General features: G+C 42.8%; 1 protein-coding gene across 1 annotated transcript in view; it reads left to right on the forward strand.

The window, feature by feature from the left end:
* Window positions 1–13,056, forward strand: part of FAM234A (family with sequence similarity 234 member A) — a 149,476-nt gene extending 136,420 nt beyond the window's left edge. Inside the window, exons 11-12 of the mRNA XM_040357037.1 lie at window positions 7,074–7,170; window positions 12,720–13,056. Coding sequence (XP_040212971.1) covers window positions 7,074–7,170; window positions 12,720–12,925 — 303 coding nt within the window. The 3' untranslated portion in view covers window positions 12,926–13,056. The remainder of the gene's footprint in view (window positions 1–7,073; window positions 7,171–12,719) is intronic.
* Window positions 13,057–13,611: the final 555 nt, after the last annotated feature.

Below are 13,611 nucleotides of genomic sequence, written 5' to 3' on the forward strand. Positions count from 1 at the left end.
TATATCGTACTCAGCCTACAGAGGGGAGGGCAAAAACTGGCAGGATCAGCCAGGTATTTCAGGTGTTACAGGGGGCCAAATTACACAGCACAAGCACTGTGCTTTAACATGGTTTAAGGGAACAGAATTTGTATTTTATTTTTTTGGGTTAACAAATACTTTAAGGATATCTGATATTTTGGGGGTTTATTTCACAAGCGCTTATGATCACTCATTCATAGCGTGTCAAAGAAGTCTGGTTCTATTAGAGTGAACTTATGCACATTGTGATTGTTCACATTATGCTACATGTATGAACAATTAATATAGGTTTGGGAGATTTTTTACGAATGACATCTTATATGTGTATTGTCATTTCACTGATTGTCTTGTGTCTTGTGATTGTCACTAATTGCAAAAATAGTAAAGATCTTTTCACTTTGAACCTAAGTGCTTTTGTATAAGAATGAGCTCAGGCGTGTTCACTTCCTGTGCGGGTTGTGAACAAGCCTTACTTTTGTATAGTAATATTTCTCATAATTTGTCTGCATAGGTTTAGAGCTGCACTGTTTCTAGTATAGTTTGGCTAGGAATGGAGACCTTTGCCTTGTACACACGATCAAAATTTCTGATGAAAAATGTCAGACGTAATTTTTTCATCGGCTATTCCGACCGTGTGTGTGCCCCATCTGAGTTTTTCCTTCGGAAATTCCGACGGACTTAGAAAGAGAACATGTTCTCTTATTTTCGTAAAAAAAAATTCTATCGGAAATTCCATTCGCCTGCATGGAACTCCGATGGAGGAAAGAACAGGCATGCTCAGAATCAAGTCGACGCATGCTCGGAAGCATTGGACTTCATTTATTTTGGCTCGTCGTCACCACGTTCTTGGCGGTCGGAATTTGGTCTGACAGAGTGTATGCAAGACAGCTTGAACAGAATTCCGTTGGAAAAATACGTCAGAGTTTATCCTGACAGAAATTCCGATCATGTGTACGGGGCATTAGTGTACCTTTTACTAAAAGATTTTCTTGTCCTTTGATGAAAACAATAGGCAACGTTTCACCTGTATGCACTGGTTCAACTGGTCACGTATACAGGGGCAGATTCACAAAAGAGATACGACGGTCGTATCTATGCGCCTAATTCATAGAATCAGGTTACGCATAGGTCTCCCTAAGATCCGACAGGTGTAAGTGACTTACACCGTCGGATCTTAGGCTGCAATTCTAGGCCGGCCGCTAGGTGGCGATTCCATTTCGGTCGGTGTAGAATATGCAAATGACTAGTTACGCCGATTCACGAACGTACGCTTTGCCCGTCGCTGTAAATTTACGTAGTTTCCGTAGAGATACGCGGCGTAAAACTAAACCTGCTCTCTAGGTGGTCTAGCCAATGTTAAGTATGGCCGTCGTTCCTGCGTCGAAATTTGAAATTTCACGTCGTTTGCGTAAGTCGTCCGTAATTGGCGCTGGACGCCATTTACGTTAACGTTGAAACCAATGACGTCCTTGCGATGTCATTTAGCGCAATGCACGTCGGGAAATTTTAGGGACGGAGCATGCACAGTACGTTCGGCGCGGGAACGCGCCTAATTTAAATGGTCCCCGCCCCATTTGAAGGCGGGCCTGCGCCGGGCGGATTTACGATACGCCGCCGCAACTTTACAGGCAAGTGCTTTGTGAATCAAGCACTTGCCCGTAAAACTTGCGGCGGTGTAACATAAATGTAATACGTTACGCCGCCGCAGAGTAAGGCGATTCTACGTGAATCTGCCCCACAGTATTTAGAACTGAATAACCCGAGAAGATCTATATGCAATAGTACAACCAAAACTGAAAACTGTACCTCTGCAGATGATAATGAAGCTGTGCATGCCAGTTGTATTAATAATTTTATGTCATGTCTCATATCTAAAGAGCCGCTACAATATTGAGTCTTTGAATCTTAAGATTCTCGTCACGTGAGGAGTGACTTTGTATTTAGTTTTTCTGACATTAAGAATAGTTACGTAGCAAAAGGCGATGACAGCTCCCATTGAAAGACAATCAATCTAGTTAGTAACTATGTTTAAAGTGGTTGTATACTGCGCTTTCACATTTTTGCCTACAGGTAAGCCTATATAAAATAAGGCTTTCCTGTAGATAAAATTAATATCACCTTCCATGCAGCCGCTGACGTCAGCGGCGCATGTGCTCTGAAGGTCCGGAGGATGCTGCCGGAAAATCAGAGATTCTTGCCAGAACTTTGACTCCCACGCACATGCGCAGGAAAGACGTTATTGCAGCTCCGGACACTCACAGCGCCGGAGGCGCGCACCGGGAAGAAACACTGAGGGGGAAATGTCGGCTCCCTCTGCGGTGACCGGGACGCGATGCAGACGCTCCGTTCTAGGGTAAGTATTTTACAATGAGCTAGTATGCTGTGCCTACTAAGTGCTTATTATACCTTTGCCTGATGCCGCGTACACACGGTCGTTTTTTGTGATGAAAAAAAAACGTCGTTTTTTATCATGAAAAAAACCAACGTTTTTTCAAAAAGCTCTAGCAAAGCGCGGTTACGTACAGCACTTACGGCGGCACTCTGTTCCATTCAAGCTCGCGTCATAACTTGCTTCTGAGCATGCACGGGTTTAAAAACGTTGTTTTAGCCCACACACAGTAATTTTTTATGACACAAAAGACGAGATTTTGAAAAACAACGTTTTTAAAAATGTTGTTTTTTTTTTCATCACAAAAAACGACCGTGTGTACGCGGCATTACGGTTTTATTTTATTTTTTGAGGGTATACAACCGCTTTAATGTTTCACATGTATCAGTAATGGTGTAATTTTGTAATTTATATATATTTTTTAATTATTATATAATTCCTGTACTCAGCCCCCCCTTTACTGTCCAACTAGCAGATGTTGAGGCATGTTTTGACTAGTGTTCTATATGACGTACAAGCTGTGCTTAGCTTCTGCTACAATGCCAATTGATATTAAGGCTGTGCTGTCTAAAGGGGTAAAAACTTTGGCAGGTTAAACCATTCTTAAATATATGTATATTTAAGTATGTTCTTGAAAGAAACCCCGCTTTAAATGTGAAGGTTTTAGTTGAATCAATAGAATTACCACTGAGGATGATGAAAGAATGTAGTAAAGCAGCATTAACCCCAAAACTAAAAATGGATTATATTACCATTTACCAATCATTAGATGTGGTGGTAGTTTTGTTTTCTTTGGCTTTTTCCCCTTTGTTTTCACCTGGTGATATGACCAGTAAAACACCTTGGGGCAGATTCAGGTAGGAGATACGACGGCGTATCTCCAGATACACCGTCGTATCTCTGAGTGTGAGGTGTCGTATCTTGGCGCCTGATTCAAAGAATCAGATACGCCAGAATTTCTCTAAGATACGACCAGCGTAAGTCTCCTACGCCGTCGTATCTTAACTGCATATTTACGCTGGCCTCTAGGGGCGTGTACGCTGATTTATGCCTAGAATATGTAAATCAGCTAGATACGCCTATTCACGAACGTACGCCCGGCCGTCGCAGTACAGATACGCCGTTTACGTAAGGCTTTTTCCGGCGTAAAGTTACCCCTGCTATATGAGGCGCAGCCAATGTTACGTTTTGACGTCGGGCCAGCGTCAAATTTTCCGTCGTTTGCGTAAGTCGTTCGCGAATAGGGCTGGGCGTAATTTACGTTCACGTCGAAAGCATTGGCTTTTTGCGGGTTCATTTGGAGCATGCGCACTGGGATACTTTCACGGACGGCGCATGCGCCGTTCGTCAAAAGCGTCATTTACGTGGGGTCACGATGATTTTGCAGAAAACACGTCCACATCTTACAGATTTAAATTAGGCCGGCTTACGCCGGACAATTTACGCTACGCCGCCGCAACTTACGGAGCTTTGTGAATAATGCACTTGCCTGTCAAAGTTGCGGAGGCATAGCGTAAATAGGATACGTTACGCCCACACACAAATACGCGTTCCCTACGTGAATCTACCCCCTTCTGTATTACTGAGACACAACTCTGGATCCTAGCGAGATGATTCCGACTCCCCGCGGGGAATGGGCGTTCCTATCCAGAGGGAGCATGATTGACGGCCGGCTATGGCATGTCACGCTCCCCGTAGGTCTCGGCTCTTCACAGCGCCTGCGCACAGACTATGCGCAGGCGCCGTGAAGCGCCAAGTCCTATTTCGGCTATTTCCGGAGAAGCGTGACGCGCCATAGCCGGCCGTCAATCATGCTGTCTCTGGATAGGAACGCCCATTCCCCGCGGGGAGTCGGAATCGTCTCGCTAGGATTGCACAGTGAGTACCGGGCTAAAAAAATAAATACAGGCATACTGTAGCTTGCGCTACTATGCCTAATTTAATGATATAGAAAAAAAAAATATGTTTTATTAGGGTGAACCACCGCTTTAAGTAGTTTGTCTCATCCATGTAAACTTATACATTCTGCTGGAGAGCTTGGGCTTTTGAAAAACAGATTTGCTGTTGAAAACCATCAGATGAAAATAGAACAAAGAAAGCCTAATGCCGCGTACACACAACCGTTTTTCGGGTTGTAAAAAATTACGTTTTTTTTTTAATGTCATTAAAAACGATCGTGTGTGGGCTCCAGAGCATTTTTCACGATGTAAAAAATGGGCATTAAAAATTTCGAACATGCTCTAATTTTTCACTACGTTTTTAACGTCGTAAAAAATGGTCGTGTGTAGGCTTTAACGATGTGAAAAAAAACGCCCATGCTCAGAAGCAAGTTATGAGACGGGAGCGCACGTTCTGGTAAAACTAGCGTTCGTAATGGAGTAAGCACATTCATCACGCTGTAACAGACTGAAAAGCGCAAATCGTCTTTTACTAACTCGGAATCAGCAAAAGCAGCCCCAAGGGTGGCGCCATCCGAATGGAACTTCCCCTTTATAGTGCCGTTGTACGTGTTGTACGTCACCGCGCTTTGCTAGAGCATTTTTTTTCACGATCGTGTGTAGACCATTAAAAATGTCATTTTTTACATCCCGAAAGACAGTCGTGTGTACGTGGCATCAAACAAGGAAACTAATAGAGCCATCACATCTGATGCCGCATACACACGATCACTTTTTGTGATGAAAAAAAATGACATTTTTTATCATGAAAAAAAATGAAATTTTTCCAACTTCATCATTAAAAATGATGTTGCCCACACACCATCGTTTTTGAAAAATGATGAACAAAGCGGCGGCACTCTAAAGGGGAAGTTCTATTCGCCTTGAGGCTGCTTTTAGCTGGTTACTTGTTAGGCCACGTACACACCACCGGATCTCCGCTGGAAACGATCCGCCGGATCGTTTCCAGCGGAGATTCCTCCTCCGGATTTGGATCCGATGGCTTGTACACACCATCGGATCCAAATCCGTGCGGAATTCATCCGCGGTTACGTGTCTCGCCGCGACGATGACGTGCGCGACGCTGGAAGGTAAGTACTTCCACGCATGCGTCGAATCATTACGACGCATGCGAGGGTGGGGAGCGGACGGATTGATCCGGTGAGTCTGTACAGACCACCGGATCAATCCGCTGGAGCCGATTCAAGCGGATAGATTTCTTAGCATGCTAAGAAATTTATATCCGCTTGAAATCGATCGGCCCGAGGAATCTCCGCGGATAAATATCCGCTAGGCCGTACAGACAACCGGATTTGTCCGCTGGAACTGATCCGCGGATCAATCCCAGCGGATAGATCCGGTCGTGTGTACGGGGCCTCAGTAAAAGACGATTTGTGCTTTTTTGTCTATTACAGCGTGATGAATGTGCTTACTCCAATATGAATGGTAGTTTTACCTCCCGTCTCAAAACTTGCTTCTGGGCATGTGTGGGTTTAAAACGTCATTTTTGCCCACACACGATCATTTTTTATGACACAAAAAATGACATTTTAAAAAATGACATAAAAAATTTAAGCATGTTCGAATTTTTTTTTTGTCATTTTTCAGAAGACATAAAATGACATTTTGCCCACACACCATCATTTTAATTGACATTTTTAAAAATGTCATTTTATTTCATTACAAAAAGTGATCGTGTGTACAGGGCATTAGAATTGGTAAGCTGCAATATAATAAATGATTTTGCTTTTGAGTTTAATACTGCTTTCAGTTTTTTCCACATTTGGATATACAACTTGTTTGATATAATTCACTTTACAAGTAATTTGTCCTATCATAGATTGTATAAGCAGCAACGCCACTTTCACTGTTTCAAGCATGCAGTCTAGTAGTTTGCAAAATACCTTGTTCTACAGTGATTTGATTTTACTTTATTTACAATAGCTGCACATTTTCACATGTTTAATCATTAAGGGCCAGATTCACAAAAGAGATAAGACGGCGTATCTCCTGATACGCCGTCGTATCTCTGAGAGTATCTATGCGGCTGATTCATAGAATCAGTTCCGCATAGATAGCCCTAAGATCCGACAGGTGTAATTGACTTACACTGTCGGATCTTAGGATGCAATACTTCGGGCACCGCTGGGTGGAGTTTGCGTCGTTTTCTAGCGTCGGGTATGCAAATTAGCTTTTACGGCGATCCACAAAGGTACGCGCGTTCGTTACGTCGTCGCTCGTTGGTTTTTCCCGTCGTAAAGTTAAGAGTGCTATTAACATGGTGTAAAATTACTCCTCCATGTTAAAGTATGGCCGTCGTTCCCGCGTCGAATTTGAATTTTTTTTTTGGCGTAAGTATGTTACGCACGTCGCCATTCACAAACACGTCGGGGCACCGTAATTTCGCGCAAAGCACGGCGGGAAAATTGCGAACGGAGCATGCACAGAACTTCCGGCGCGGGAGCGCACCTAATTTAAATGGTACACGCCCCATTTGAATTGGGCAGGCTTGCGCCGGACGGGTTTACGTTACACCGCCGTAAGTTTACACGCAAGTGCTTGGTGAATCAGGCACTTGCGCTGAAAACTTGCGGCGGTGTAGCGTAAACGGGTTACGTTACGCCGCCGCATTTGTACCTGAATCTGGCCCCAAATGTCTAATAAATACCGTATATTGCACAAATATTTAGAAATGACAAAAATAACATCTGCCTTCTTCATTGTAGATGGAGCCAAAAGAAAACCTGTACATGTTTCATTCATCAAAGCCAAAAGTACTTGTGCATCTAAACAGTCACACTGAAAACATCATCATATTTGGTGGTAAGTTTAAAACTAGCTTTCTTTACAATCCATGAGTAGTAATGGAGATGCTATGATTTGCTCAACAACAAGAGCATAAAAAAATTGCTATCTGATATGATATGAGAGCTCCAACTTTTATATACAGTATTAGATATTGGCAATGTGAGAATAATATTAAAGCTGAGGTTCACCAGTAAAATGCTGTTTTTACCCTTAGATGGATGCTCATTTAGTCTAGGGGAATCGGCTAGTTGTTTTAAAATCCGAGCATTACTTACCGTTGTAGAGGGCGATCTTCTCCGCCACTTCCGGGTATGGGCTGCGGGACTGGGCGTTCCTTCTTGATTGACAGGCTTCCGACGGTCGCATCCATCGCGTCACGATTTTCCCGAAAGTAGCCGAACGTCGGTGCGCAGGCGCAGTATAGAGCCGCACCGACGTTCGGCTTCTTTCGGCTACTCGTGACGCGATGGATGCGACCGTCGGAAGCCTGTCGGAAGACTGTCAATCAAGAAGGAACGCCCAGTCCCGAAGACCCATACCCGGAAGTGGCAGAGAAGATCGCCCTCTACAACGGTAAGTACAGCTCGGATTTTAAAACAACTAGCCGATTCCCCTAGACTAAATGAGCATCCATCTAAGGGTAAAAACAGCATTTATGGGTGAACTCCCGCTTTAAGTACTGTAGGTCTGCATGCAGAAGAAATGCACTGCATACTACAAGTGCAAACGTTTTTAAAATGTGAATCAGAATAGAGACACATTTATATAGGAAATATTTAGCAGTTTTGTAGATTCCGTCTTTAGTTAAGAAACTACAATTTAAACACATTCCTGTTTTTAAAGTCAGATAATTATACAGTGGAACCTCGGATTACAAGCATAATCCGTTGATGGAGAATGCTCGGAATCCAAAGTACTCGCATATCAAAGCGAGTTTCCCCATAGAAGTCAATGGAAACGAAAATAATTTGTTCCACATTGACTTCAATGGCATGCAATACCGCATGTGGCCAGAGGTGCGGGGTGCCGGAGAGCCTTGGAAACGATCGGAAAGGCCAGAGGACAGCTAGGCTGAACTCAAAGGCTCGGGAACTGAGTATTTCTAAAGTTTTACAAGCATTTCCAAACGGCTCCGATCGGCTACGCCCCCCCAGGCCAAACACGGTACTACACACCACTGTGGCTTGAATCCTGCTCATTTTGCGAGTCAACACTCGCAAACCGAGTCAGGATTTTTAAAAATACAGTGCTCGTATTGCGAAACGCTCGTTAACCGCATTACTCGTAATCCAAGGTGCATAATTAAAATGTAGAAAAATAGAGAAGGAACACTCAGATCTGGCACAATATCAAACAAACAGTATATTAGTAGTATAATGCGCTAATCCCCTCTATACGCCTATAGCACTACCCCACTTTGTGAGACCTTCGTTTTGTGCTAGTGTCAATGGATGATGGACCTCTTCTACCTTATGAAGAAGTCTTTCTATGGTTAACTAGTTTTTTTTATTTTGGATTCTTAAAACATCTCTTTACTGCCTTCTACTATAACATTAGAAGCAGTTCAATCTGGATTTGTGTAACCTTAGTTATACCTTGGAAACCATAACTGGACCCCCACGCTGTGGAGATGCCCTGGGATGTTGCTTGGGGCACTGGATCTTGCTTGGTCACAAACCTTGGCACTGAGTGCAATGTGTGTAGTTAGCTGCAGAGTGATAAACTCCCAGACCTCGAAAAAACCTCTCCAGAGGTAGGCTCACCTTTTGACGCTGACAACCTAGACCCATATAGGGACCAACGACATGGACATATAAGACAGGTTTTATAATTAAAATACCTATAATTGTATAGGTAGCCTTAATGAATGGGACCCTTTGAATCCTTAAATGTGTTGGCATTTCAAAAGGACTTGCATTTAATAAACTTTTTTATGGACCGTAAAATCTTTTAACACTTTCTTCTCCATTTATTTGAAGACATTACTCCCAAGGGCTCAGTTTATGGTTAAAGCAGTGGACTAAATGGACTAAAGAAGTGTTTCTCAACCTTTTTATCAGCCAAGGCACCCTTTAAAATTATAGACAGTCTCAAGGCACCCCGTTCTAAAATGTAAAATTTTATATACAAATAATGCAGCAACATCCACACGTAAGACACCCAACGTAAAGGTGATTTATTCTTCCAAAGAAAATACACTTTTGCACACTGGTACTGGCTAGTATTCCTATGTTTCTCTTCTCCCTCAATTTTCTCCATCAGACAGCTAATGTGACCCCAGTGCTGAGGGAGAGGGTCAAACAAAGATGCTGTGGAGGCAACAAAACTCCTCCTTATTAACGGTTGACATCATTAGTTGTTAGGATGCCAGTGTCTAGAAAGTCGTAATGGTGTATAATGAAAACCTGTGGCTTTGTGTAACTTAAAAGGCACCTGCTGGCTTGTATACAATTTGTGACAAATTTTTAGGCATTTTGCCAAAGCACCCTTGAAAAAACCTTAGGGAACCCTGGTTGAAAAAGGCTACTCTAAGGGATCGCCTATACAAACCTCAAACACCTAGTTTGGATACTTCCCTATGTCAGAGTATAACAGCCACTGCCTTGTGTTTCATGAGCAAGATATTGATCTTGTTTTTTGAACCAGCTTTGCAGTCATTTGTACGACTGGTTCCCAGGCACCACTGTCATAAACATTCATGGTTGCTTAAGGTAAAAATTGGAAAAAATGCAGCAGCTGTAAGGGTTACCTGGTGTGCTGTAAATAGGCATATTCTGCTATCATAGTTAACATGATAGCAGGAAAGAGTTAAGGTAGAGAGAAACCATTAATAAGAAGAGAGTATGAAAGACTTAGGGCCCTTTCACACCAGCGGACCGTATGTCTGTATTTCATCCACCCGTTTTCGGATGAAATACGGACATACATGTATCCCTATGGGATAGTGGGTGTCAGCGGATGAACATCCACTGATACCCGATCTCATCGGTGTCCGCTATGCTCTGATTCTGCAGACGGAGGAAAATCCTATTTTTCCTCCGTCTGCAGAGTGGATCGAATGAACACGGACAGACGGTCCATGTTCATCCGATCCCCCCATAGGGGAGAGCGGAGATCTGATAGGGCGGTCCCTGCACAGTGTGCGGGGACCACCCTGTCATCTGCCAGCTCAGCCGGGATCAACGGAGCTATCCCCGCTGAGCAAGCGGATGAGACATGTGAAAGGGGCCTTATAGTAGGAATGGCTGTGTACATTGGCAATGGCTGTGACCCATTATATTGTTTTTATTGTATTATGCTTAACCACTTAAGCCCCGGACCTTTAGGCAGCTAAATGCCCAGGCCAGGTTTTGCGATTCGGCACTGCGTCGCTTTAACAGACAATTGCGCGGTCGTGCGACGTGGCTCCCAAACAAAATTGGCGTCCTTTTTTCCCCACAAATAGAGCTTTCTTTTGGTGGTATTTGATCACCTCTGCGGTTTTTATTTTTTGCGCTATAAACAAAAATAAAACGACAATTTTGAAAAAAATGCAATATTTTTTACTTTTTGTTATAATAAATATCCCCCAAAAACATATATATAAAAAAAAATTTCTCTCATTTTAGGCCGATACGTATTCTTCGACCTATTTTTAGTAAAAAAAATCGCAATAAGCGTTTATCGATTGGTTTGCGCAAAATGTATAGCGTTTACAAAATAGGGGATAGTTTTATTGCATTTTTATTAATTTTTTTTTTTTTTACTACTAATGGCGGTGATCAGCGATTTTTGTCGTGACTGTGACATTATGGCGGACACTTCGGACAATTTTGACACATTTTTGGGACCATTGTCATTTTCACAGCAAAAAATGCATTTAAATTGCATTCTTTATTGTGAAAATGACAGTTGCAGTTTGGGAGTTAACCACAGGGGGCGCTGTAGGAGTTAGGGTACACCTAGTGTGTGTTTACAACTGTAGGGGGGTGTGGCTGTAGGACTGACATCATCGATCGAGTCTCCCTTATATAAGGGATCACTCAATCGATACGCCGCCACATTGAAGCACGGGGAAGCGCTGTTTTCACACGGCTCTCCCCGTTCTTCAGCTCCGGGGAGCGATCGCGACGGAGCGGCTATAAACAAATAGCCGCGCCGTCGTCCTGGATCGCTCCCCGAGGGAACCCGACCGCCGCATGTAGCGGGGGGGGTCCCGATCGGACCCCCGACCCGCGGAAAGGCAAGGACGTACATGTGTGCCCATTTGCCTGTACGTGCCATTCTGTGGACGTACATATACATGCGGCGGTCGGGAAGTGGTTAAGGTAAGTTCACTATTTACAAGTTAGATCAATGGATCATAGGTGCAGTGCCAGGCTCCTACCGACTACACATTTTTTAAAGTCTCCTCAATGGAGGCATGTACAAACTGATGGGTGGATGAAGGACAGGTGATTGGGGGGTGTGTCCCCACCTGCACCTATGCCTGGTAAGAAATGAAAAAACAAAACCACAAAAAGAAACTGCAGCAATAGATAAAATCAATGCAGACACCTGTTTTAAACAATCGAGTCCCACAACTCGCATGCTTCCATCCCTCATCATTTTGGAATAAAGGGGGGGGGTTCAAATTTGGGACTTTAAATGAGGTGGTTAGTAAACCACCTCCATCCCTGGTTGTATAATAAAAAAGAAAGAGAGAGCGGGACTTTAAATGAAGCATGTGCAGGGATCAAATTACAATGGATAGGGGGAAAATAATAAATCTGGAATAAGTTATTAATTTCAAGACTTTCAAATAATGCACCGTCCATGACTATATTGCATTATTAAAGAAATTTGGTAAACATATATATATACGTGACAGAAAAAGCTGGGGTATTTAATATAGAAAAAAGGGGGGGTTTATTTGGGGCTATAAATTAGATGACAAACTCAAATACAGGTGAAGCAATAAACATTTCTAACCAGGTTCCTCCTTACCATCCAATCAGCAAGCCAAGTAAACCCCCCCTTTTTTCTATATTAAATACCCCAGCTTTTTCTGTCAAGTATATATATATGTTTACCAAATTTCTTTAATAATGCAATATAGTCATGGACGGTGCATTATTTGAAAGTCTTGAAATTAATAACTTATTCCAGATTTATTATTTTCCCCCTATCCATTGTAATCTGATCCCTGCACATGCTTCATTTAAAGTCCCGCTCTCTCTTTCTTTTTTATCCTACAGACTCTTTCTCCAGCTCCCTGTCTGCACCGTGGTACAGACTAACATTTCGAAAGCTGGAGGAAGTGTCAGTGGACTACTTGTGCTGTGTTCACCAGGCTTGTGTTCCATGGAGTAGGTTGCTGATGGAGCTTTTAGTATATTTATTTACAGATCTATGTGAATCAATGATGTGGATGTGCTGTGGGGGAGCCCAGCAAAGCTGCACACATTTCAGAAGTGTCAGGAGTTGCGGAAAGAGTTATAGTCTTTAACATTTTTAAGGTTTTATTTTTCTTTTTGTTACTGTTTATCAATGCAAAATTAGGCAAAGCAAATTAATATATCTTTTTTTTACTTTTGTCTCGAAAGTGGCTTTGTTTGAACGCAGCCGGCATGCCTGCTATGTTCTGATCACAGGACCTGAAATGATGGAAAACCCAGGCAATCTGACTGTATCTAAGAGGAGGGTAAAGGAAGATATCAGTAATGGAACAGTGATTGGGCTTGGGACTGAAGAGGTCGATACTGAGGAGATGAAAAGCTATTTCTCCAGGATGAGATTTTCCAGCCACTAGTGGAAAAGAACGATTTCAGAAAAAATAACACTAAATGCCATGCTACATACTTTGAGGATAACCACATTTATTTAACAAAAAAGATGCAAGAACAGTTTTGTGAAAGAACAAAGCTGAATGCCCACAGAATATTTTTTTTTTTTATAAATGAATGTTTTAGGACACTTCAAGCTTTCCCAAGTATGGTTTTGGAAACTGGAACATATCTGTAATTTTGTAAATAATCTAGTCATTTATTTGCAGTGAGTACTCAATGCAGTGGTACAGATACACTACGGAACATGTGCAGTTAGTAAGCTGTAGGGTTTATTAGTGTGTGATAATCTACCTAGAAATCTGTGCTGGTTTATGTGGAGTCTGTCTTGGAAGTCGTCATGTGAAAAAATATATAGGTTTCCCATTGCTGACAGTGCCTGGGAAGGGTCATCAGTACCCAGGGTCAAGATCCTAAACTGTGCCCCCTCTTAGGGTGGGTCAGGGGGCAGGGTCAATAGCCATGTGCTGTGCCAAAACATGTAATGGTTGGGGCACAGTGCAGCTAGCTGAAGAGTATAATAGCCATGCACATACTGTCCGGCAGTAAAATATGGGTCAGACAGTCATGAAGAAATAAATACCCTTGCATCGGTGGTGTCACTGGACAGAAAGAAATGCCTGTGCATCAGTGGTGTCACTGCATCATTTTC

This window comes from Rana temporaria, chromosome 6 (genome assembly GCF_905171775.1).
Source record: "Rana temporaria chromosome 6, aRanTem1.1, whole genome shotgun sequence".
NCBI lineage: Eukaryota > Metazoa > Chordata > Amphibia > Anura > Ranidae > Rana > Rana temporaria.